At 51.2% G+C, this 24,785-nt stretch overlaps 1 protein-coding gene across 1 annotated transcript in view; it reads left to right on the top strand.

Moving 5' to 3' along the window:
- The window catches only part of MAP2K7 (mitogen-activated protein kinase kinase 7), a 12,823-nt gene extending 3,814 nt beyond the window's left edge, over positions 1 to 9,009 (top strand). Inside the window, 11 exon segments of the mRNA XM_075577332.1 lie at positions 842 to 986; positions 1,683 to 1,749; positions 2,070 to 2,183; positions 2,538 to 2,657; positions 3,561 to 3,567; positions 3,570 to 3,667; positions 3,865 to 4,044; positions 4,555 to 4,635; positions 5,058 to 5,200; positions 6,198 to 6,243; positions 6,763 to 9,009. Of these exon segments, the coding sequence (XP_075433447.1) occupies positions 842 to 986; positions 1,683 to 1,749; positions 2,070 to 2,183; positions 2,538 to 2,657; positions 3,561 to 3,567; positions 3,570 to 3,667; positions 3,865 to 4,044; positions 4,555 to 4,635; positions 5,058 to 5,200; positions 6,198 to 6,243; positions 6,763 to 6,900 (1,139 nt within the window). The 3' untranslated portion in view covers positions 6,901 to 9,009.
- The last annotated feature ends 15,776 nt before the right edge of the window (positions 9,010 to 24,785 follow it).

Raw genomic sequence — 24,785 nt, 5'->3', positions numbered from 1 at the left:
TCTCTCTCGCCTGTCTCTCTCTCTCTCTCTCGCCTTTCTCGTGCCTGTCTCTCTCTCGCCTGTCTCTCTCTTTCTCGCCTGTCTCTCTCTTTCTCGCCTGTCTCTCTCTCTCTCGCCTGTCTCTCTCTTTCGCCTGTCTCTCTCTCTCTCTCTCTCTCTCTCTCGCCTGTCTCTCTCTCTCTCTCTCTCTCTCTCTCGCCTGTCTCTCTCTCTCTCGCCTGTCTCTCTCTCTCTCGCCTGTCTCTCTCTCTCTCGCCTGTCTCGCCTGTCTCTCTCTCGCCTGTCTCGCCTGTCTCTCTCTCTCTCGCCTGTCTCTCTCTCTCTCTCTCTCTCTCGCCTCTCTCTCTCTCTCTCTCTCTCTCTCTCTCTCTCTCTCTCTCGCCTCCCCCCCCCCCATGCTTGGCATGGCTCCCCCATATCTCTGTGCATGGGTTGCAGATGCTGCATGCAGTGTTGATTCAGCACGAATGCTTTGAATGGAGCATGAGCTAACGGAGAGCCTAACAGAAGGGAGGGAGCGCATGGGTGGGGTTGTTTAAGAGGGGAGGGAGGGCAACACAGGGGTGGGGGAGGAAAAGGGAGGGCCGGAGGGGATATACAGTGCGGGATGCAGTGTGGGGGTGGGAAATAAACTCAAATGGGAACGCACTTGAGAGCACACGCCAAGGGGAGCGTGTGTGTGCGTGGGGGGGGGGGCGGGGAGGGGGGGGGGTGTAAGGACAGTGCACATGGTGCTCAACCCTCTCTGACCCCCCCTCTTTCTCTCTGGCCCCCCCATCCCCTCCTCCTTTCTCTTCCCCCCCCCCCCTTACTCCCCCAATCCTTTCCTTTCTCTCTGCAGCCTTACAGCTCCCTCTTGCCAACGATGGACACCCCCGCTCTGAGCCTCCCCTACACCACCACAACAACCACCCCCCTCCCGCCCGTCCCCGGCACATGCTGACTATTCCCCAGTCCAGCTACCTGACTCAGCGCAGCCTGGAGAGGTGAGATATACCTTTAATACCGCTCGGGGAGACCCCTGCACCCCGGCGTAGCCAGCAGAGGTGAGGCACACCGGTGTGTATCACCGGGTGCCCTGGAGGGGTTGTACTTCACATCTCCGTGCTGCAGATCTTAGCAGACATTACTGCGACCCGATGCACGCTCCTGCATGTGAAAAGCGTCGATTCCCCCTCCCCCGTCCCCCCTCCCGCCCCTTCTCTCACGCGGCCGCTCCTTCAGCTGGAGCGCTGTGTGCGCTGCAGCGCGCCCTCGGGCCGCACCAACGCAGGCTACATCCGTACAGTAAGGGAGTATACAATCGGGGACAGAGAGACGATAAAAGTGTATCTCTCAGCTACGGTGTGTATATAACAGAGGGCTGGGATTTGTCCGCGTGTCCGTCCTTGCGTGTCCGTGTTCCTGCACGCTGGAAGTCTGTCCAAGCATTTTTATTTTGTCAGGGTCGATGTTTGTCCTTTATCAAGATGATACACTATGTAACAAGTGTCCATTTTAAATCCCCAGATCAGGAAAATGGCACACCGAAAGTCGTCTTGTGTCGTCTTGTGTCGTCTTGTGTCGTCTTGTGTCGTCTTGTGTCGTCTTGTGTCGTCTTGTGTCGTCTTGTGTCGTCTTGCGTCGTCTTGCGTCGTCCTGCGTCGTTTGTATATTATAATTATTTTTGTTTTTTTCTACAGCATTGAAATTGACCAGAAACTTCAAGAAATCATTAAGCAGACAGGGTATCTGTTGATTGGAGGGCAGGTAAGTTATGCAGGGAATGATAGGATTTTGACACTTATGTTGTGACTGATCATTAAATAGAGCAGTGATTAGTTACAAGACAGGGGGTGAGGGGGGACTGAGGTAGAGGAGGGATGGGTACAGGACAGTTTTATGGGGTGAGGGGTCCGGCAATAAAAGTGATGGGTACAGGACAGTTGTAGGGTAAAGACCCTGTAATATGGGATTTATAGGATATGGGTAGTAGGAGGGTGTCCTGTCCTGTTTTGGGGTGTTAAGAGTTGCAGGTGTGTGTGGTCCCCATTGACCTGTGACCTCCAACCCCCCTCCCCTTCCCTCAGAGGTACCAGGCAGATATCAATGACCTGGAAAACTTGGGGGAGATCGGCAGTGGGACGTGTGGACAAGTCTGGAAGATGAAGTTCAAGAAGACTGGACACGTTATTGCTGTGAAGGTGTGGGGGGGGGGGGGAGGAGGAGGGACGCTGGAAAAGGGGTCGTCTCTGTTTGCTGTCTGAATGTCTCTTGGTGTCTCCAGTTGCTCTGTCTCTCTACTCCAGTGGTGCTCAACTTCCATTCCTCAAGAACTCTCCCCCCGGAGCCACCTGTGCTGAACCTGGAATATCCTTGGACACCTCTTGGGGCGGGGGTCTTAAGGACTGGGGTTGAGCACCACTGATCCACTCTACTCTCTTATCACTGGTCGTCTCTCGTGTCGCTCTGTTCTGGCTTTGTCTCTTGCGGTCTCTGCTCATCGGGTGGCCCCGGTCTCTGTGTTGGTCTTTCACGTGTGTCTCTGTCTCTTGCAGCAAATGCGTCGCTCCGGTAATAAGGAGGAGAACAAGCGGATCCTGATGGATTTGGATGTTGTACTGAAGAGTCACGATTGTCCGTATATAGTGCAGTGTTTTGGGACCTTCATCACCAACGTAAGACCCTCTAATGATCCTATACACCCCCCCCCCCCACCAATAGCAGACCCTATAACTAGCCTTGTATAGTGCAGTGTTATATGACCTTCCTCACCAACGTAAGACCCTATAATGGTGTATGTATGTATATTATATAAGACCCAGTGTTATGGGTGGGTATGTATGTATGTTATATATGACCTTCCTCACCAACGTAAGACCCTATAATGATCCCTATACACCTCCCCCCACCAATAGCAGACGATATAACTAGCCTTATATAGTGCAGTGTTATGGGACCTTCCTCACCAACGTAAGACCCTATAATGATCCTATACACCTCACCAACCAATAGGAGACACTGCACTATGTAAGGAAAGTTATAGGGTCTGCTATTAATGGGGGAGGGGGGTATAGGATCATGATGGGCTCTTACGTTGGTGAGGAAGATCCATTCCACTGCACTAAATAAGGATAGTTCTAGGATTATGGGACCTTCATCACCAACGTAAGACCCTATGATGATCCTATACACCTCCCCCACCAATAGCAGACCCTATCATTATCCTTTATATAGTGCAGTGTTATGAGACCTTCATCACCAATGGGAGACCCAACCATAATCCTATACATCTCCCCCAGCAATAGCAGACCTTATAACTATCCTTTGTATATGGGACCTTCACCACCAGCAGGAGATCCTATAACCACCCTACACACTTCTCCCTAGCCTATATACCTCCCAACCGCTCTATAACTGTCCTAATGCTACACACTTCCTAGGAGTACCTGTAAGTGTCCTGACCCCCATCTCTTCCATCTTGACTCTGACCCCTTTCCCCCTGACCCTGTCTCTGCCCGCTTGACTCTTTTTTGACCTCTCCTCCTGACCCTGCTCTCTCCTCCCCCGCGACCCAACAGACGGACGTGTCATTGCGATGGAGCTGATGGGGACGTGCGCGGAGAAGCTGAAGAAGAGGATCCAGGGGCCCATCCCTGAGAGCATCTTGGGAAAAATGACTGTGGCGGTGAGTGTGGGGAGAAGGGGTTTGGGGGGGGGAGGCGGGAGAAAGATGGCTACCGCCAGAGAGCGGAGGAGCACAACTTTGGGTGGTAGAGAGAGGGAGCGTCTCGGGATGGAGAGCGTTGGGTCACAACTCGTACTTAATCGTGGTTCATCCCTCCCGTTTCTCTTTCTTTTCTCTCTCTCTCCTCCACCTTTCAGATAGTGAAGGCTCTGTATTACCTGAAGGAGAAGCACGGTGTTATACACAGGGACGTGAAGCCCTCCAACATCCTGCTGGACGCCGGCGGGCAGATCAAGCTCTGCGACTTTGGCATCAGCGGCCGCCTGGTGGACTCCAAGGCCAAGACCAGAAGCGCGGGGTGTGCTGCTTACATGGCGGTGAGAGAGGAGATAAGAGACATGGGGTGACGGGCACGCTGCTTATTTGGCAATCAGGGAGAGACCATGGTGCTGTATATATGGTCAAGGGGGGGTGTGGTATACAGAGGTAAGGAGAGAGCAGGAACGTGTGGTGGTGGAGGTGTTTTTTGCTGCACTGCTTTTGTCTCAAAAAGAAGGGAGGAGAGAGAGAGAGGAGAGTGAGTGGAGGGCCGTGGCCCAGAGTCTCTGCGGGGATGTCTGTGGTGGGACAGGAGAGGAGGTGGCTTGAGCTGCCACCCGCCCCCCCCCCCCCTCCATCTTATTTGGGTGGTGATGAGGGGTGGATCAGACGGGGATTATGGGGAGATGGGATAGTAAGAGGGAGGGGTGTTTGGGCCCAGTAGCTTATATGGCAATGAGGGGGAAGAGATGATGGGGAGAGAGAGACCAGGATTTGAGGGCTGTGATGGGGGGGGGGGGAAACCAGTACAGCAGAGAGCTTCCACCTGGACATGTTTTGCCTTCCAGCCAGAGCGAATCGACCCCCCAGATCCAACCAAACCAGACTACGATATCCGAGCTGATGTGTGGAGTCTCGGCATCTCACTGGTGAGACAGTCTCCCTCCTGCTTCTTTCCATATCCCCTCTCGCCCCCTTGTTCCCTCCCTCCCCCCTGCACCTGGTTTCCTCCCCCCCCCCCCTCAACCTGGTTCTCCCCCCCTCAACCTGGTTTCCTCCATTCTCTTCTTTCTCCTCTCCGACCCCTGCTTTCATAGGTTCTCTCCTCTCCCCCACTTCTCTCTCTCCCCCACTTCTCTCTCCCCCACTTCTCTCTCCCCCACTTCTCTCTCCCCCACTTCTCTCTGCCTCCCCCACTTCTCTCTGCCTCCCCCACCCCACTTCTCTCTGCCTCCCCCCTCCTTTCCTCCTGTTATCTCTCCCTCCTCCCATTCTCCCTCATCTTAAGGCATCTCCTCCTCTCTCTCTCCCCCCCCCCCCCTCCCTCCCTCCCTTGTTCTCTCCCACGCAGGTAGAGCTGGCCACGGGGCAGTTCCCCTACAAGAACTGCAAGACCGACTTTGAGGTCCTCACCAAGGTCTTGCAGGAGGAGCCCCCCGTCCTCCCCAGCAACATGGGCTTCTCCTCCCTCTTCCAATCGTTCGTCAAGGACTGGTGAGCCCCCGTTTGCAACGGCCCATTGCTGAGCGCTTTCAGATCACTGCTGAGAGGCAGCTCTGTGACGGTGCAGTGCCAAGAACAAACCAACCCTCATCTCATCAACATAACGGTCCAATTGGCATCCTTACCCTCCTAACTGTGCTAAAAGCAAAGAACGGGCTGGTTTGTGTGTCTTTGGCCTTTGCCCTTTGCTCGCCCTGTCCTTAGAAGGCTGCGATTTTTATACCCGATACGGCAGGGCGCGCTCGCTCCCTCAGGGCGATGCGCACGCCCCAAAACCATCGGGAGGCGTGGCCATAACGCCACGCGAGCGGTTCGCCCTCATTGGCTGAACCGCTCGCGTGACGCGGCCGTCGCTCGGGAAAATCAATTTCTCAGATCTGCTCTAACTTCGCGTACTAGGCCGCCTCGTTCACGCGCGCAGTCGCCCAGTGGAGACCATGCATTTGTTCAATAAGGGGAGGGGGAAGTCTATGCCAGATATTGTTGCACACGCCATGACGGTGGTGTAAGCAGCCAGGGGACTAGGGACTTCTCCGTAGCATCGGCGCACCGTGGTTACAGACTAACCTTTAAATAAGGAGTACAACATACATACAGGGTTAAAAAGCATCAACCGATGCGACCACTTTAAACGGGTCACTACCACTGGTGCACTTCTGGTGCATGGAGGACTGGCCCCCTAAACAAGTTACTCAGATCATTTTGCTCCTACATGGGACTGACTCTTTAACCCATCCAAAAACACATCACGGTCAGTGGGACACTTTGGTCCCATATGGAAGCAACTCTGTTAATTCAATGTCGGTGTCCATTGAACACATTGCTCCTAGAAGGAGGGAGGAGGGCCATTATCCACCTGGATCGCCTCACGCACCTCCACACAAACACACGCGCACCTTCACGCACACCTCTGCACCTGTGTGTGTATAATTGATTTCATGTTCTGATGTATATGTGCCTGATCTGATATCTTGATGTCTCTTCGCAGTCTCACTAAAGATCACAGAAAGAGACCAAAGTATAATAAGCTGCTGGTGAGTATTTAGATGATCGCGAGGGAGGGTCTTGTATATGACCCCCGTTTACCCTCTCTCTAACTCATGCCCTCTCTTGGGTTGATACTTCCATTCGCTCATTAGCTTCCTTTACGTAACACTCTTCGCTCCTTTCTTCTCTCCTGTGTTGACCACACTTTTCCCACCACGTTGACCACCCTCTTCGCACCACGTTGACCACCCCGTTCTTTCCCACTTATCCGGACCTAGTGCTCTAATTCACCATGACTTTCTAAATGCATTAAGACCCCATCGTTCTCCACCAAACTGTTAATTTACTTTCTCACCCCATTAACGCTCCTTTCTCTCTCTTCCCCTTCAAACCCTCCCCCACCCCCCCTGCTGCTCAGCCTCGTCCCTACTGTTCAGCCTCGTCCCTACTGTTCAGCCTCGTCCTACTGTTCAGCCTCGTCCCTACTGCTCAGTCTCGTCCCTACTGCTCAGTCTCGTCCCTACTGCTGTTCTCCGGTTAATACCTTCCCTTTTACCACTCCACAGGAGCATCAGTTTCTGCGTCAGTACGAGACACGTGAGGTAGACGTGGCCTCTTGGTTTCAGGACGTCATGGCTCAGACAGAGTCCCCCCGGAGTAGCACCCTCCTCAGCCCCCAAAACTTGCCCTTCTTCAGTAGGTAGCGTCTGTGGAGGGAGGGGAGGATCACCCCTCCCCCACCATGGCCTGGGCACCCGGCCTTATGAGACTCAAAATTGATAAGGGGAAGTGTAGTGGAGACCCTGAGGAGCACCCGTAGAGTGGGGGAGGTCCTTCTGAACGTCCCCAAATGGAGCCCCTCCCCATCTCCAGGTCTTATTTTGGAACAACTTTCTACCCCATTCTGAAACGGAATACCCTGCGATAGAGGTTCCATCCGCCTTCATCCTGAAGATCCTCATTCAGATACTCATCACCTGATGGGGTGAAGGGTCTTAATTGCCACCTCAGAATCCCATACCTCAGCAGGTCTCCACATGGAAACTATCCTCCCCACATCCTAAGATTCAAAGGAGCCCATTCTGTATATGCACCCTCTCTACCTGGAAACCCATCTCCCCCCCCCATCCTGAAGACTCTCACTAAGATATGTATTACCCTTAGGGGTGGAGCTTCCTCTAAAGTCCTTCCACCTGGGAACCACTGCCCCACATGCATAGGAGGGTGGGCTGTCTCGAGAGACTTCCTTCTCGCTAGGTGTCCCCATAGGAGTCAATCCTACTCAATTTTAAAGACCACCTGATACTCAGCAGTTGGGGTGGAGATTGAGTAGGTAAGTCACCGACTTGGTACCCACTACACTCGCCTCATACCCAAAACCTTCAATCAGATACTCGTCTTGGGTGAGATGTGGACTGAGCCTTCACCCACATACTCAGGAGTATTTCTTCAATAGCGGGGGTCCAGGAGAAAGGGGGCTTCATTGGAATGCTCTTCTTGGAAACCTGCCCTTTTTTTTAATCACCAGTGTACAAGGGGACTTCCACTTAAAGGACTTCTCCCTCGTAGAAACAACTCAGGAAGGGGACAAGTTTGGTATTTGCTGAACCTCCACCTGAAGACCAACAAGGGAAAGGTTCTCCTTACTAAGCCTCCATCCACATATATCTCCCATCTTTGTGACCTCACAAATAGGGGGGGGAAGAGAAGGAATACTTCATCACCGAAACTCCATACCATCTTGTTCCAGACTTGACCTCCAAATTGATGGAGCCTGTAACTAGAGATCCCCACCCGGAAGGGACCTCCATACTAAACCTCACCACAGATGAGGGAGGAGGATGATTTTGGTGTGGGTGCAGACTACGGGACATAATCATATGGGCTTGAACATTGGGGGTGAAAGGTGTTCCTTCAGATCTACGCCTGGATCTCCCTCCACAAAGACTGGACTTGGAGATGGTGGATTGTTGCTCCTGTCCATACGACCCATGAAGATGGAGCCTCCACCTATAGACGTACTTGAGCTCTGCGTGGCTGGAGGTCTCCACCTGTAGCTTTCACTACAGAGACGAGGCACGAGAAGACTCGCTCATGACAGACAGAGGCCCCCCATGGCAGGGACTTCACACTGTGCGGGGAGGAGGCTTCAAGCCCCACACACAGACCAGTCGGCTAAAACATGTATGTTACGAGACAGTATGGAGCAAAAGTGCTCCGCTATTTAAGAGCACAGCTGGAATGGTGCGAGACAGACGCGATATGGGGGGGAGGGGAGAGGTGATCTTATTGGCTGGTGCTAAGGGAGGGAAACTGCACGTGGGGAAAGGGGGGGGGGAAGGTTGTGACGCTCTGCAGAGAAAACGGTTGAGGAGCGACACTACAGGTATGACGGGGTGGGGAGAGTTTAGCGGTGCAACGCTTTGCAAGTCTGGTGAGAGGTTTTAATATAGGGGGTCTATAAATGCAGTTTTAATGCATTTTTTCCGTTAAATGTCAGATCAATCCAAATGACCCCGCCCCTTCATGTGCAGGGGGCGGGGCCTTGGGTGGGAGGGATTATCGAGACTGAACCAAAGCTAGGAGGGGCGAGGGGGGGAGTCGTCCCACCGGTTTTAACGTCTGCAATTGTATTTCTGCAGCAGAGGCTCTCTGCTATTCTGCGGTGTGTGCGTGTGCGTGCGTGTGTGTGTGTGTTTCTCCCGCTTCAGTATATTCTCTCTGCTCTTCCTGTTGCATGGTGTCCCGGCGGCCTCGCTGCAGAAGAGGCTGCGTTTAAAGAAAAAAAGAAAATAAACTCTGCTACAACACTCCGGGGGTGTGTGCGCTGTTCATGCTACGCGCGGGGACATGCACGGGGCTCGCTCTCTCTGCTGCGCGAGGCTGCTAGTTGGATGAGGTGGGGACACGGCCACATTCTGCTATATGGAGTGGGTGGCAGGGTATTAGTAGAGCAGTCCGCCACCTGTGCGGAAAGCAGGGATATCCTTAAATCCAGACCTGTTGCTTGGTGACCTTTGAGGGTTGGTGTTGGCCACCCCTGTGCTAGAGTGGGAGAGTGCTGTGCTGGAGTAACAGAATGTGTGGGTTAAGGTGCAGTGCCACAAGTGTGTGGAACAGCAAAGGCTGCTGTGGGAGTGGGGTCAGTACAGGGTTGGCAGGACACTGGGTTCATGGATAGGGCGGTGGGGGGAGTAGTTTCGCGCAGGAACAGCACATGGAGCTGCAGTGACGGCGGTCGTCACAGGAATAGCAGGATTACAGTTCAGGGTGGAGGTGCAGTAACCTCGTGGTCTTTGGCCGCGCTTATAGTGCTGGCGACGCGACTGATGAAGTCATCCGTTGCCATCCGCGATAGTTGTAATTTGTTTTTTAGCGGCGGTCCCCAGTGACGTCACTAAAGTGGGCGGGCCGCGCAATTTGATTGGTTTAGAGACAGTAACATGTGGCGACTGTCTCTAAAATATCAAATAGACTCGGCTACCAATTTTCCAGACGCTACGTCGCTGTAGCGCTTACTATAAGCGCTGGCGACGGAGTAAATTGTTTTGTTTTCGGTCGCCGTCGCGGGCACTATAAGCGCAGCCTTCTTCTGCAGGGTAGGACAGCGCTGTGGTTGGGGGAGGGAGGGGTCCGTACAGGAGTGGATGCTGCTCTGATGATGAGGTAAGAGGACCCCACAGTTGCGGATTCTGCCATGGAGGGCGTCTGTGAGCAGCCAGATCTCCAGCGTCCTCTCTGCTCCCCGGCTTTGGGTTGCTGCCCCCCTGTGTGTGTGTGTGTGTGTGTGTGTGTGCATGTGCGTTTGCTGTGCCGGTCAGTGCATTATCTGTGTACATGTAAGTTCTGTGCCGGTCAGTGCCTCGGTGCACGTAATTGCTGTGCTGGTGAATATCTGTCTGCAGGTCAGTGCGTGAATGTGTGTGTTTTTTGTTGGGCTATCCTCGTGCATGAACACTGTGTTGGTCAGTGTGTCGTATTGCCATACGGTTGATAGTACTGGTCAGTGCGAGTTTGTGCTGGTCCATGGTGGTGCGTGGGCTGCAATGTGCTGATGCGTGAGTTGGTCTGTTATGGTCCATGTGCTGGTCCGTGGCTGCGCTCAGGCTGTACTGGTGCGTGGGCGGTGATGTACTGGTGTGTGGGTTGTGATGTGGTGCGTGGGCTGGTCTGTTATTGTCCATGTGCGAGTTTGTGCTCGTCCGTGGCTGCGCTCAGGCTGTACTGGTGCGTGGGCTGTGATGTGCTAGTGCGTGGGCTGTGATGTGCTGGTGCGTGGGCTGTGATGTGCTAGTGCGTGGGCTGTGATGTGCTAGTGCGTGGGCTGTGATGTGCTGGTGCGTGGGCTGTGATGTGCTAGTGCGTGGGCTGTGATGTACTGGTGCGTGGGCTGTGATGTGCTAGTGCGTGGGCTGTGATGTGCTAGTGCGTGGGCTGTGATGTGCTGGTGCGTGGGCTGTGATGTGCTAGTGCGTGGGCTGTGATGTACTGGTGCGTGGGCTGTGATGTGCTAGTGCGTGGGCTGTGATGTACTGGTGCGTGGGCTGTGATGTGCTTGTGCGTGGGCTGTGATGTACTGGTGCGTGGGCTGTGATGTGCTTGTGCGTGGGCTGTGATGTGCTTGTGCGTGGGCTGTGATGTACTGGTGCGTGGGCTGTGATGTACTGGTGTGTGGGCTGTGATGTGCTTGTGCGTGGGCTGTGATGTACTGGTGCGTGGGCTGTGATGTACTGGTGTGTGGGCTGTGATGTGCTTGTGCGTGGGCTGTGATGTACTGGTGCGTGGGCTGTGATGTGCTAGTGCGTGGGCTGTGATGTACTGGTGTGTGGGCTGTGATGTGCTTGTGCGTGGGCTGTGATGTACTGGTGTGTGGGCTGTGATGTGCTTGTGCGTGGGCTGTGATGTACTGGTGCGTGGGCTGTGATGTACTGGTGTGTGGGCTGTGATGTGCTTGTGCGTGGGCTGTGATGTACTGGTGCGTGGGCTGTGATGTACTGGTGTGTGGGCTGTGATGTGCTTGTGCGTGGGCTGTGATGTACTGGTGCGTGGGCTGTGATGTGCTAGTGCGTGGGCTGTGATGTACTGGTGTGTGGGCTGTGATGTGCTTGTGTGTGGGCTGCGATGTACCGGTGTGTGGGCTGCGATATACCGGTGTGTGGGTTGTGATGTGGTGCGTGGGCTGGCCTGTTATGGTCCGTGGCGGCGCTCGGGCTGTACTGGTGCGTGGGCTGTGATGTGCGTGGGCTGTGATGTGCGTGGGCTGTGATGTGCGTGGGCTGTGATGTGCGTGGGCTGTGATGTGCGTGGGCTGTGATGTGCTTGTGCGTGGGCTGTGATGTGCGTGGGCTGTGATGTGCTTGTGCGTGGGCTGTGATGTACTGGTGTGTGGGTTGTGATGTGGTGCATGGGCTGGTCTGTTATGGTCCATGTGCGAGTTTGTGCTGGTCCGTGGCGGTGCGTGGGCTGCGATGTACTGGTGTGTGGGCTGCGATGTACTGGTGTGTGGGTTGTGATGTTGTGCGTGGTCTGGTCTGTTATGGTCCGTGGCTGCGCTCGGGCTGTACTGGTTCGTGTGCATGGGCTGCGATGTTACAGTCCTTGTGCGAATGCTGTGCTGGACAGTGTCAGCACGGCCATGTATACCCTTGTTTAGCACCATGCATGTACGCAGGGCCTCACAGCAGTAATAGATGCAACAAAATAACGAGACATCAAATAAATAAAGGTTTCAAACATAAAAATAAAGATTAGAAATAGGAATCCCAGCCCATAAGCTCTTGCACTACAAGAAGGGGTGCAGGAGGACTCCGCATTGCAGAGCTCCTGCCTACTGCTAGTGTTGGGTAAAGAGGTGAATGTTGAGATGTATGTATATCTTTATTTATACAGCGCTATACAGGTACATAGCTAGGTTGACCAGACGTCCTGGGTTTAGCCGGGACAGTCCCGGGATTGCATGTCCCAGTGTCCCGCCAATTAGTTTCAAATGTTACAAGTGTGTCGGTTTGGGCTGCAGAGGGGGAGGGGCCGCAGTGCTGCAGAGAAACATGCAGCCACAGAGGGCGCCTGTGAGCATGGCAGCTCCTTGCAGAGTGAAGACCCAACTTTTAGAGCTGGTTCCTGTAGGTGTCTGTCTGTGTGTGTCCCTGTGCTGGTTAGTGGCTCTGTGTCTGTCTGTGTGTGTGTTGTGCAGATCAGCCTGTGTCAGTGTGAGTGTTGTGTGTGTTTGCCTTTTTAGTTTTCAGTAAATGAGTGTCTGCAGGTCGGTATGTTTCTGGGAAATACATTGTGTGTGTGGGTGGGGTGGATGTATCAGGTGTGTGTGCTTATGTTTATGGTGCCTGCATAGAGATATAGCCAACATTATTGCATCCCTTCCTTCGCCATTCTCCTTCCCTTCTCCCTTCTTCCCCTGGTGAGGGGGAGAAGGGAAATATAATGGTGGGGAGATAGGAGAGAAGAGCAGGGGGGAGAGCGAGACACAATGAATAATACAGCATAAAGGGGGATGCTATTAGACAAATTACAAAATACCATTATAATATATATATTTTTTTGTAATGATGTATGAATCATTTTTTTGTGTCCCGGTTTTTAATTATGAAAATCTGGTCACACTTTTGTGTCCCTCCCTAGCTCCTCCCTTCCCTCATAGATCCTCTCCCTCCCCCATAGATCCCCTCCTAGCTTCTCCTCTCCCTCCCCATAGATCCCCTCCTAGCTTCTCCTCTCCCTCCCCATAGGTCCTCTCCTAGCTCCTCCTCTCCCTCCCCATAGGTCTTCTCCCTTACCCCAGCTCCTCTCCCTCACCCCCAGCTCCTCTCCCTCACCCCTAGCTCCTCTCCCCAGGGAGACAAGGTCAACGGTCAGTGCATCTGAGATATATAGTATCATCCCGCGGGGCTACTGTTAAGGAGGTGAGTTTTAAGATGGGTCCTAAAGGTAGAGAGAGGGTGCCAGTCGGATATTGCAGGGAAAGACATTTCAGAGGTGTGGGGCAGTTGGTGAGAGGTTTAAAGCAGCCGTTCAAGCAATATCTTACATGTGTGTTTTTTTAAATAAATCAGTTCTGTACTATGAGAAAATACTTGTAGCATTAAAAAATGTTTTAAAGACGTTTTTAATGTTTCTAATGTAGGAAGCATTTCCAAAGTAACAGCCCCCTTCCCCTTCTGATAGGCTCCGGCTCTTGAGCCCCGCCCTCTCTCAGTGCACCAATTGTATCTAGTAACTGCCCAGTCAATCATATTCCAGGAACTACCTTGCCCACAATGCTGTGCAAGAAATGAATTAAATAACCCTGCGCAAGCGATCGATTACAGGAGAACAGATCGATCTGCAGCTTAGCTAATCACTTGTCAGTGTGCAGATTGTATTGATGCACGTATTGAATGGGGGAAAAAAATATTACAAAATAAAAAACAGCAGCTTGAATTGCAGCTTTAGGTGGGAGAGAGAGGGCTTTAGATACAGAAGGAGTAGCGAGGAGTCGTAAGAGTCGGGATGGTGCATAGCGAGAAATTAGGGCTGGGATGTAATGAGGGGCAGAAGAGTGTAAAGCTTTAAAAGTGAGGAGGAGAATTGAGAGCGAAATGCGGGATTTGATAGCAAGTCAGGAGAGTGATTTGAGCAGGGGAGATGCTGAGACAGATTTAGGAAAGAGTAGAGTGATTCTGGTAGCAGTGTTTAGGATAGAATGTAGGGGAGACAGGTGAGAGGCAGGAAGGCCGGACAGCAGGAGGTTGCAGTAATCGAGATGGGAGAGCATGAGGGCCTGCGTTTTAGCAGTAGAGCGACCGAGGAAAGGGCGTATCTATGAAATGCTAGAGGAAGAAACTACAGGTTTTAGTTATATTGTGAATGTGAGGGAGGAGTCAAATGTGACGCCTAGGCCGCGTGCTTGTAATACTGGGTGTATGATAGTACTGCCAGCAGCAAGGCTGCCAGGGGGTGGGGGGGAGTCCCGGGCCTGGTCAGTCAAGGGTATCCTGGGGATGCAGGCAAGAAGGGCCCTCCCTTTCCCTAGCCCCTCCCTTTCCCCAACCCCGTCCCTTTCCCCAGCCCCTCTTTCCCCCCCCCCCCCCCTGCAGGGCCCTACCCTTTGCTGGGTGATCCCACCCGGAAGGAGGGACTCCCCAGCCTCTCATTCTAAGGTAAGCTCCCTGATCCATTACCCCTCTCCCCAGGCCCAGTGCCCCATTATACCACCCTCCCAAGGCCCAGCACCCCCTACATGCCCAGTACCCTTCTTTACCCCCTTCCCCAGTACTCCCTTGCCTCCCCCCAGGACCTCCTTATACCCTCTCCCCCCCCCCAGGATCTCTTTATACCCTCTCCCCCCCCCCCCCAGGATCTCCTTATACTCTCCATCCCCCCCAAGGATCTCCTTATACCCTCCATCCCTCCCCCAAGGATCTCATACCCTCCATCCCTCCCCCAAGAATCTCCTTATACTCTCCCCCCCCCACAAGACCATTACCTCCTTTTATCCCACCCATTACTTACTCGTATCCCCCTGCTCCATCACCTCCTTATAGCTTTACCCCGCTGCTCATACCCGCCCCTCGCACACTGTGGGGCCCTGGCTTAATGTTTGTCCTGAGCCCAACAAATTCGGTTGGCAGTCTTGACCAACAATAATGTAGAAGGGGCCAGTAGGGCCAGGCTTGGGAAAAAGTATGAGAAGCTCCGTCTAAGCCCACCCCCATCGTAAATCGTCTGGGAGATTGACAGCTTTAGGACAGGGGGACAAAACATCACAATTTATTTGAAGCTGACAAGAGTCCAGTTGGCTTATGGTTTACGACATTCTAAACAGTGTCAACTTGAGTGGACTATTATGGTTCCCCCCCCCCCCCCATTAAGGTCCTTGAAGCGCAGCCCCAAACAATGGGGGTTCCTGGCCTGTTACAAGCCCAGATATAGTGTATTTTTACACAGACTGTAGCTCAACCCCTCAAGCACCAAAGGGATTAATTCGAGCAAATACCCGGTATGTACCTGGCAGATACCTGGAATGCGCCGCTCCTCACCTCTGACAAGCCCCGTTGCATTTGCCTTCCCAGCCTGGGTTCATGCCTGGCTGATGGGCAGCTGATCTGTTAAATGATAATGATTAGGATTTAATTTGATGCAATGCTTCGCGTGTCTACCAAATGGCATAAATTCATGAATTGTAATGCAGTATATATATATGTACTGTGCAGTATTGCAGCCAGCGGGAATAAAATGCTTCAATCCCTGCTGGAAAATAACTCAATGCACTCGGGCAGAAAACAGTCACAAACCTCAATACACCCGGGTATACCCGAATTCGTGGGACTAGCCGAGCTCGAATAAAGTGTGTCGCCAGTGTATCTCATGATATCATGTGCTATGGGACTTGACTATCACCATCAGCGCCATCATCTTCACTTCTTTCTCCGTGCCCTGTTGCACTTCCGCTGTGACCTGATAGGAGAATTCTCTGTGACTGCTTGGGCACCGTTATCCACCTCATGCGCAGGAAAGTGCATCTTCTCTGGCCTATTGTAGAACTCCTCATCAGACTGCAGCACGTCTTATAGCTGCTCCCATTGGGTGGCACTGAGCTGTTCCCAAATAGACTACCTGCTTTACTGTCCCACCGGCTGGGCTATCTCAAGGAGATCTGGTGGAGCTTCGCTTCCTGTGGCCCTGCAATAACTTCCCTATCTCGGACATTGAAGTCATACCAAGCCTTTTGCTTGGTCTGCCCTGAGGTTGATCTGTACCACTGGGATGTTGCAGATGGTGACCACCTCCTGCAATTTCACCCAGAACAGGTCAAATGGTTCCAGGACCCTTCAGCCATAGATAAGCTGAAAGGGAGAGAAAGTGGTAGATTCCTGTGGTACCTCCTATAACTAAGCGAAGAGTAGATGCAGCAGGTAGCGTTCCCAGTTCCGGTCCTCTGCCTCCACAAAAGACCACAACATACGTTTTGAGGGTCCCATTGAATCGCTTGCACAATCCATCCAGGATGGTAAGGAGCGGTGCAGAGCTGCTCACTGCACACTGAAACCAGAGACCCTGGAACAGATAGATCTGTGAGAATCTCTCAGGAACTCTACCCTAGAAAATATACTTATCAGGGCATCGGGAAAAAAAGAAAAGGTGTGTATAGCGCTAAAAGGCTAAGAAAAAAAATAATTCAGTGAATATATTAATAAGTGACCCTACACAATACCTAAATATAATAGGCAAGGCTGCCAGGTGATACTAACCCCAAGACACAGTTAGTAAAAAGAACAAAGCAAACAATACAGACCGGCGCCTAAAGAGTCCAATGGGAATAGTTACAGTCCAATGGTATGAAGTCTCAAGAGGTGGAAATCAAATCTTGCACTTCCCAGCTCCACAGCAAGATGTTAATCCATGCATGTAATGCAGAGAGAGAAAAGACAAAAGAAAAACATCATAGTGCAATACTGCTGAATAATATAACATACAAGACAAACAGGACAAGACACACACTAAACAGACACAAGCAAGGCTGACTAATAATAAAGAGAGTTAATTTATTACACACAATAAAACGACTACTGCAGGTAGAACTGCCCCAGAATACACGCAGAGATATATGGTAAATGGTGATCGGTTGCAGCCTCAGGCAAACACGTGGCGTCCAGGGGTTGTTCCAAATGATGTCCTTAACTCCGCGACCGGATGTACGTCACCGGGGGTGGATCTGGAGCTCTCCAAGTACTGTCTGCCACTCCGTGGCCGGAAACACGTCACCGGGGGCGGGTCAACGCGCCGAAACCCCCTTCTCTTGATGTATTATTGCGATAGCGTTCCTGCAAGTCCTCTGCCTTAGTCCAAAGTATAACTCAAATGAATGGGGCAGTTCTGTAAGTAGGATTCCGGTTTTTACCCACCGGATCCATCACCTGCAGTAGTCGTTTTATTGTGTGTATTAAATTAACTCTCTTTATTATTAGTCAGCCTTGCTTGTGTCTGTTTAGTGTGTGTCTTGTCCTGTTTGTCTTGTATGTTATATTATTCAGCAGTATTGCACTATGATGTTTTTCTTTTGTCTTTTCTCTCTCTGCATTACATGCATGGATTAACATCTTGCTGTGGAGCTGGGAAGTGCAAGATTTGATTTCCACCTCTTGAGACTTCATACCATTGGACTGTAACTATTCCCATTGGACTCTGTAGGCGCCGGTCTGTATTGTTTGCTTTTATCAGGGCATCGGTTACTTTCTCGTCCTTTAATGGAGGAGAGAGCTGTGGCCTCTGAATACCAGGTGGCATAATGCACTACTGTCAGGACATACCATATCCTGGTCTGGCAGGGTACTGCTAATGACCCCACTAGGCCTTTGACCACCTGCTGGAATGGCTCTCCCAATGAGCAGTAGTGGCCTCAGTGGTGCCTGGCCTCAGCCAGTCATCTTGCCTGCCCACTTGCTGGCAGGTATCACAAGTATGGCAAAGGCCTGTGCTACCCCTGACTAGTAGAATTTTGGTTCAAGTGACTCCTCATCCTGGTCACCCCAGTATTCCACTCGGACCAGCAGATTTTGAGTCTTTGTCTAAGGTTTGTTGTGGTCTATGGGGGCCATTTCTTGGTAGAGCAGGCCTCCCCTCTGGAGGATTTGGTCTTTCCCTGGCTCGGAGGGGCCCTGTTTGGCACACTGCTTTTATCCCCACCAGGTCCAGGCTGGTAAGGATGCCCAGCATATCTCTGTGCCACAGTGGGGTCGGTGGCCATGGAGGTTTCAGAAGGGGACTCTGTCAAGTCGGGCTTCTCTCTGTGGGTGCTTCATTCTCTGGGATTCCAGGCGATTTGAGTCTGGGTGTGCTGGGGGGCGGGGGGCGAGGAGAGAATTTGTGGGGGAGGAGATTTGTGAAGGGTGGAATTTTTTTTAGAGAGAATAGGAGGGGAGTTGAGTGAGAGCAGGGGGAGACAGTGAGGAACTAGGATTGAGAGAGGGTAAGGGGGAGATGGGGCAAAAGCAAGAGAGGTTGGAGAAGGGGTGAGGTGGCAGATCACAGGGTTGCTTGCATGGGGGGGGGGGGCAGATGGAAACTCAAGTCCTGGGCCCCTGGGAAAGCCCTGCCTGTGACGGTGAGGAGGTAACTAGGCTCTCAAAGTTTAACCCATTTGGTTAGCTCTGATCCATGTTTAGTGTCAGTTCTTGAGCCTAACCGTTGTATTTGCATCATGTATAATTATGCGACAAAGAATTGTTGTGGTTTTTGCCTTTCCAGGGATGCCAGCAAGCAGGGATTGAGTTTCAAGGGTTTTTTTTGCAGAGAAAGTTTTGGCAGAATGTGTCTAGGTAGTCGGGGTCCAGAGTTACTGGATACACCAAAAATGTATCCAGGAATCATGCCTGATTCCTGGATACATGTAGACACATTGTCCCAGCAATATCTCCCCTTGAAACCGCTTGCGCTAGGGTTCCCTGCTTCAGCACAGCCTAGAAAGGTAAATGGTGCAAAGGGATGTAAAGTGTCCCTGTAATTGAGGGGTCCCTAGGTTAAGGGGGATTTCCAGGTCACCCAGAACCTATATAGGGGTTCTGAGGTGCTCCAACCATAGTTAAGGTTGTGAGGGGACTTTTAAAGTCCAGTCTAAGTCTATTTTATAGTGTATGGGGAATATAGGCTAATAGAAAATAAAGTGCAGCTTTTTATTCTATTCCCCATACCCACAGACTTAAGACATATAAAAATATTGTTATTAACATATTGGTTTAATATAGTTTGTACTGTTGTGCACGGTATTATGAGCTTGGACTTTCAGAACCAATGTTCTGAGCGAGCCACTGGGCTCCCAACCTGGTGCCAGTGAGTCTGCTCAGAAATCGGACATGAAAGCCACAGAGGATGCCTGAGGTGTGACGACCATGTGGGCAGGAGGGAAAGGCTCAAGTACCCACGTCCTGGGATGAATGGAAGTCCTCCGGACTACCATTTGCCTCACCAGACTTGGAGGAGCCTAAGGCTGTGCCTATAGTGCCGTCGTTGGCGACACGACGGGTGACGTCACCCGTCGCCTCCGGCAAAAGTTATGTTTTGCCAGGAGGCGGCACGGGATTCCGGCAATTTCATTTGTTCAAGGGCCGTCAGGTTACGCGACGGCCCTTGAAAAATCAAATTTTGCCGGCTACCAGTTTCCGCGAAAGCGACGTTGCTTTGTCGCCATCGCGCGCACTATAAGCACACGCGGCGGCGACAATGCTTTTTTGTTTTCGGGCGACGTCGTCGGCACTATAAGCGCGGACTAACCCAGCGGGTGGCCTCTGAATAGCAAGTGGCTAAGGTGGCAAATTTGCGCATGCCCTTGGCTGATTCAGAATCCTCACTTGCCCGGCTTCAGAAGACTGGCGTCGCTCTGGCTGGTAAGACAGGTCCCACGCTGTGAATGAGTTCCAAAATACTATAAGAAACCCTCGGCCAATCAGTTTGTCTGATTCTCAGTGCTGGAAGTCCAGCGGGAGATTTGAAACGACCAAAAGATGCCTCTGTGCGAATATCAGAGCATCGGCTTCAGAAAAACCAAGTCTAAATATTTTCTACGTCCAGCTTTTTGGGACCAAGTTCTCAAAAACGAACGTAGTGATCGCGGTTGGGATTTTAAACCGATTTTGGTTCCAGGACGTTTGGAGCGAAGTCCCGGTCAAGTCAAGTAAAAACACTGGTTTTAGAGTGTAAACAGCTAGGAAAGTCTAGCTTTTTTACCCCAGTTTCCAAGCGAGTTTGTCTTTTTCCTTATGTAGTTTGTGTATCGTGTGTACATTTATTCGCATAAATAGGCATACAATCTATTTAGCTTGACCTGTTTTGCTCAATGTATGATCCTGGTAAAAAGGTGGAAATGCCTGGTCTCCTGTGACACTGCCCACTCCACGCAGGCTGCCGCCGGCTCTGCTGCTGCCGCAGCGATGCGGAGGACTGTTAGTCATCAAATTCTGCTGTTGGAAGCAGGGAGATCCAGTCATCGTGCTGGTAACCCATAAAAACACTGAGATATTGCTCCATGGTCTGATTTGCTGCGCTCTGGTTGTCCATTGGACAGGAGATCCATACGCATGTGACAGCTGGGTCGTGATTCCCATCACGGTGCCAAAAGCTTGCCAGAAATGTAACATGAACGGGGCTCCTCAATTGGAGATCACCTCCCCAGGAAGCCCATGCAACCTGAAAACTCCCTCCAGGAAGAGATTAGTAGTTTCTTTAGCTCCCGCAATTCTCTTTATCTTGTAGGAAGTGGGCCATTTTAGTCCATCGGTCCACAACTACAGTACCAAAATGGTATTGAAACCCTGAGAGAGTTCCACAAAATAAAGTCCATAGGAATCGAACTCCATGGCTGCTTCGGGATAGGTAATGGTTGCAGAAGACACCACTGTTTAGTACAAAGTTTCCTTTTGCGGGCGCAGACCTCACAGGACCGGACATATTCTTCAACATCAAGGCCAAGTCTGGACCAGCAGTGGTGGTGCAAAAAAAATAAAATAAAAGAGGAGTTTCTTGGTTTTCCTAATTCCCGAGTGACCAGCAGTCATCAAGTCATAGTGAGATTTTAGGACTTCCAACTGGATACTGGAAGGTGGGATATAGGGGACGCCTTTAAAGAACAAACAGCGCTGTTGCTCCTCGAATTCTGCTGACACAGAATTGACTGTGCATATGGGTCTGTGGTGGTCACTTGCTGAATGAGTCTTCTCAGGTTCTTAGCTGCCAGAAAAATCCTCTGCTGCAGGACCGTGCTGGCAGTGCCAGACATGGACAATTCTCAATCGTATTGGCTTGAACGCGCTTCTTTTTGTGGAGATTTTAATTTCCCTCGACCTTATCCCCACAGCAATGTGCCATGCCAAGTGTCCCACCTGCTGATCACCACCTCCTCTCCCCCATACTTTGCATTATCCTCCCTGCTCCTCCTCCCTCCTCACCCCCACCCAATCCCATCCTTTGCAAAAAAACCTCAAATCCATTGACCCATTCTCCCTTACCTCCCCCCCACTCACATCATGTCCTCTCCCTCACTGCTGTATCCACCCTCAACTCTGTATTACCCTCCTCCCGTGACTCAATTGCAACACTCCACCCTATGCGTCCCACTCCACAGCCACCTCAACCATGGATCACCTGCCAACTCAAAATACCCCGTCTCTCCCTTTGCACAGCTGAGAGTTCATGGAAATCTTTCTGTTCCACATCCTCACTAGCCACCTTCCAATCCTTCCTCTCTCAATCGCAAAAACAAATATACTATAACACCCTTATCTATATACTATACTCCTTATCACCTCACATTCACCTCATCCACGCCAATTGTTCTCCACCCTAAGCGATCTATGACCCTCCTCATCTCTCTCGCCTAAGCCCCCCTTCTCATCCACGGACCTTGCCTCCTACTCACAAAATATTAACCACATCCGTGCTTATTTATTTATAAAATGTTTTACCAGGAAGTAATACATTGAGAGTTACCTCTCGTTTTCATTTATGTCCTGGGCATAGAGTTAAGATGACAAATAATACATGGTTACAAATACAGTTACATAATTTAACAGGGTATACATTATATGCAAGACAATGCATGCACAGTTAGATAGAGATAATATATATTATAGGCATATGTAACAGTTACGGACCAGATTAAAATATGAGACAGCTTTAGTTTTGAAAGAATTTAGACTGGTGGTGGCTGTGAGAGTCTCCATTAGATTGTTCCAGTTTTGGGGTACACGGTAAGAGGAGGAGCGGCCAGATACTTTGCTGAACCTTGGAACCATGAACAGTCTTTTGGAGTCAGATCTCAGATAAGTGCTGCATGTGGTAGGGGTGAGGAGCTTGTTCAGGTAGACTAGTAGCTTGCCCATAAAGTATTTGAAGGCAAGACAGGAGAGAGGAACTTTGCGCCTAGACTCAAGTGATGACCAATCTAGTTCTTTGAGCATTTCGCAGTGATGTGTGTTGTAGTTGCATTGGAGAACAAAACGACAAATTGAATTGATACCCTCTACAAGTTTGCTAAGGTGGGTTTGGGTGCCGAGCCATATATTATGTCCCCATAGTCGATAATTGGCATTAGCATCTGCTGTGCGATACGCTTTCCGACCAGCAGACTTAGGGAGGATTTGTTCCTGTAAAGTACGCCTGTTTGGCATAGGTTTTGGATGTCAGGGTATCAATGTGCATCTAAAAATGTTAAATGGGAGTCAAACCACATGCCCAGGTATATACAACTTGTAACAGGAGTTAGGGTGGTGTTAGTGTTGGTTCTGATCTGGAGCTCAGTCATTATAAGCTTTAAAAATGTAGCCTTGGTCTCAAATACCATTGTTAGTCTTGTCAGTGTTTAAAAACAGACTTGGATGCAACAAAACTAGACTATTTGGCGCTCCCCAAACACAAAATCTATCAATACTGTATAATGGCACCACCTTGTGGTGAGATAATTAATAGCAGGAAAACCAATATTTGTATTGTATGTCTTTATTTATATAGCTCCCAAAGTGTACTCAGCGCTTCACAAAGAATACAGTACAGGGAACTATAATACAATAAGTGCAGCAAAATCAGACAATAGGAAACTAAATCCCTGCCCTGAAGAGCTTACAATCTAAGGTTTGAGGGGAACTTACAGAGACAACAGGTGAGGAAATAAGTGCTGTAGATGGCTGTACTTGGCCACAATGGGTGGTAGGAGTGACTGTGTGTGGGACAATTGCCATAAGTGCAGGCTACTAGGATGCTTGATTTGTGGGGCGAGATTTAAGGTTAGTCAGTATTAAATTAAAAGGTTGACACCATTTGCATGGGAGGAGATGGCAGTGAGGCATGAATGAGAGCAAGTGTGTATGTCTGGCTTCAGGGAGATTCCCAGCAGTGGGAATGAGTAGATAAAGGGTGTGAATAGAGGATTTGTGTGGGTTTTTTTTATTGAGGGGTAAAGAAGTTGTTGGGAGAGAGGTGTATAAATAATGGCGCAGTGGAAAAGTTGGAGAGAACAGAGACGTTCACAAAGGAGTCAGTAAACAGAAAAGGCAATAGGGAGGGCATAGTGAGATACAGGAGGAGAGACTTCCCAGGTACTGGAGGATAGGAAGAGTACAAATAATCACAGCGTTTAGAAAGTAAAGTTCTCACAGTTGCAAAGTTGTTGTGTGGAATCCAGATCTTCCTCAATCTTCACCTCCAATTTCAACTCCAATGTTAACTCTGCCCAACGCTTAAATATGACACTTTAAGATGGGAGACACAGCCATATGGCGCACAGGCAATATATGTGGTCTTAAATACTCTAAAATAAATATGTGCAAATATAAAAAACATGTACAATAGTAAAACAACTGTTATGATCACTCAACCATGGGCGTCCGCAGAAATTTTTTCAGGGGGGGGGGCATAATTTTAACGGCCAGTGCCCGGCGTGAAAGTGGTGGTGAGTGCACCGTGGTGAGCGAGCCCAACCAGCATAAGGGGGGTTTTCCCCCCGAGAAAATTTTGAAAAAAAAGTGGGCAAATGGTGCATTTTCAAGCAAATTTGAGAAAGCTTGAAGGTTAATAAAGCAATATTAAATATTAAAAAAACACCATTGCATGCAGTTGCACCACATTTTTCATAAACACACTCTCCCCCCCCTCTGCATCTCCCATCTCTCTCCCCCCCTGCATCTCCCATCTCTCTCCCCCCCCTGCATCTCACATCTCTCCCCCCTCTGCATCTCCCATCTCTCCCCCCCTGCATCTCACATCTCTCCCCCCCCTCTGCATCTCCCATCTCTCTCCCCCCGTCATCTCCCATCTCTCCCCCCCCCTGCATCTCACATCTCTCTCCCCCCCTGCATCTCACATCTCTCTCCCCCCCGTCATCTCACATCTCTCCCCCCCCTGCATCTCACATCTCTCTCCCCCCCGTCATCTCACATCTCTCCCCCCCCTGCATCTCACATCTCTCCCCCCTCTGCATCTCCCATCTCTCCCCCCCCTGCATCTCCCATCTCTCCCCCCCCTGCATCTCCCATCTCTCCCCCCCCTCTGCATCTCCCATCTCTCCCCCCCGTCATCTCCCATCTCTCCCCCCCTGCATCTCCCATCTCTCCCCCCCCCCCTGCATCTCACATCTCTCCCCCCTCTGCATCTCCCATCTCTCCCCCCCCCTGCATCTCACATCTCTCCCCCCCCCTCTGCATCTCCCATCTCTCTCCCCTCGTCATCTCCCATCTCTCCCCCCCCCCTGCATCTCACATCTCTCTCCCCCCCCGTCATCTCACATCTCTCCCCCCCCTGCATCTCACATTTCTCCCCCCCCTCTGCATCTCCCATCTCTCCCCCCCCTGCATCTCCCATCTCTCCCCCCCATGCATCTCCCATCTCACCCCCCCCTGCATCTCCCATCTCTCAATCTCCCTCGCCCCCCCCCCAAGCTTCTTTGCCCCCCCAACCTCCCCCCACCCCCAATCTCCCTCGCCCCCCCCCCAAGCTTCTTTGCCAAATTGCCCCCCCAATCTCAGTCTCTCCCCCGCATCTCCATGCCATCTCTCCCTGGTCCCACGTGTCCCACTCCCTACCTTATGCGATAATGCGGCCACACTGCCGT

This window comes from Ascaphus truei, chromosome 20 (genome assembly GCF_040206685.1).
Source record: "Ascaphus truei isolate aAscTru1 chromosome 20, aAscTru1.hap1, whole genome shotgun sequence".
Taxonomy (NCBI): domain Eukaryota; kingdom Metazoa; phylum Chordata; class Amphibia; order Anura; family Ascaphidae; genus Ascaphus; species Ascaphus truei.
This window is presented reverse-complemented; position numbering and strand designations above follow the sequence as displayed.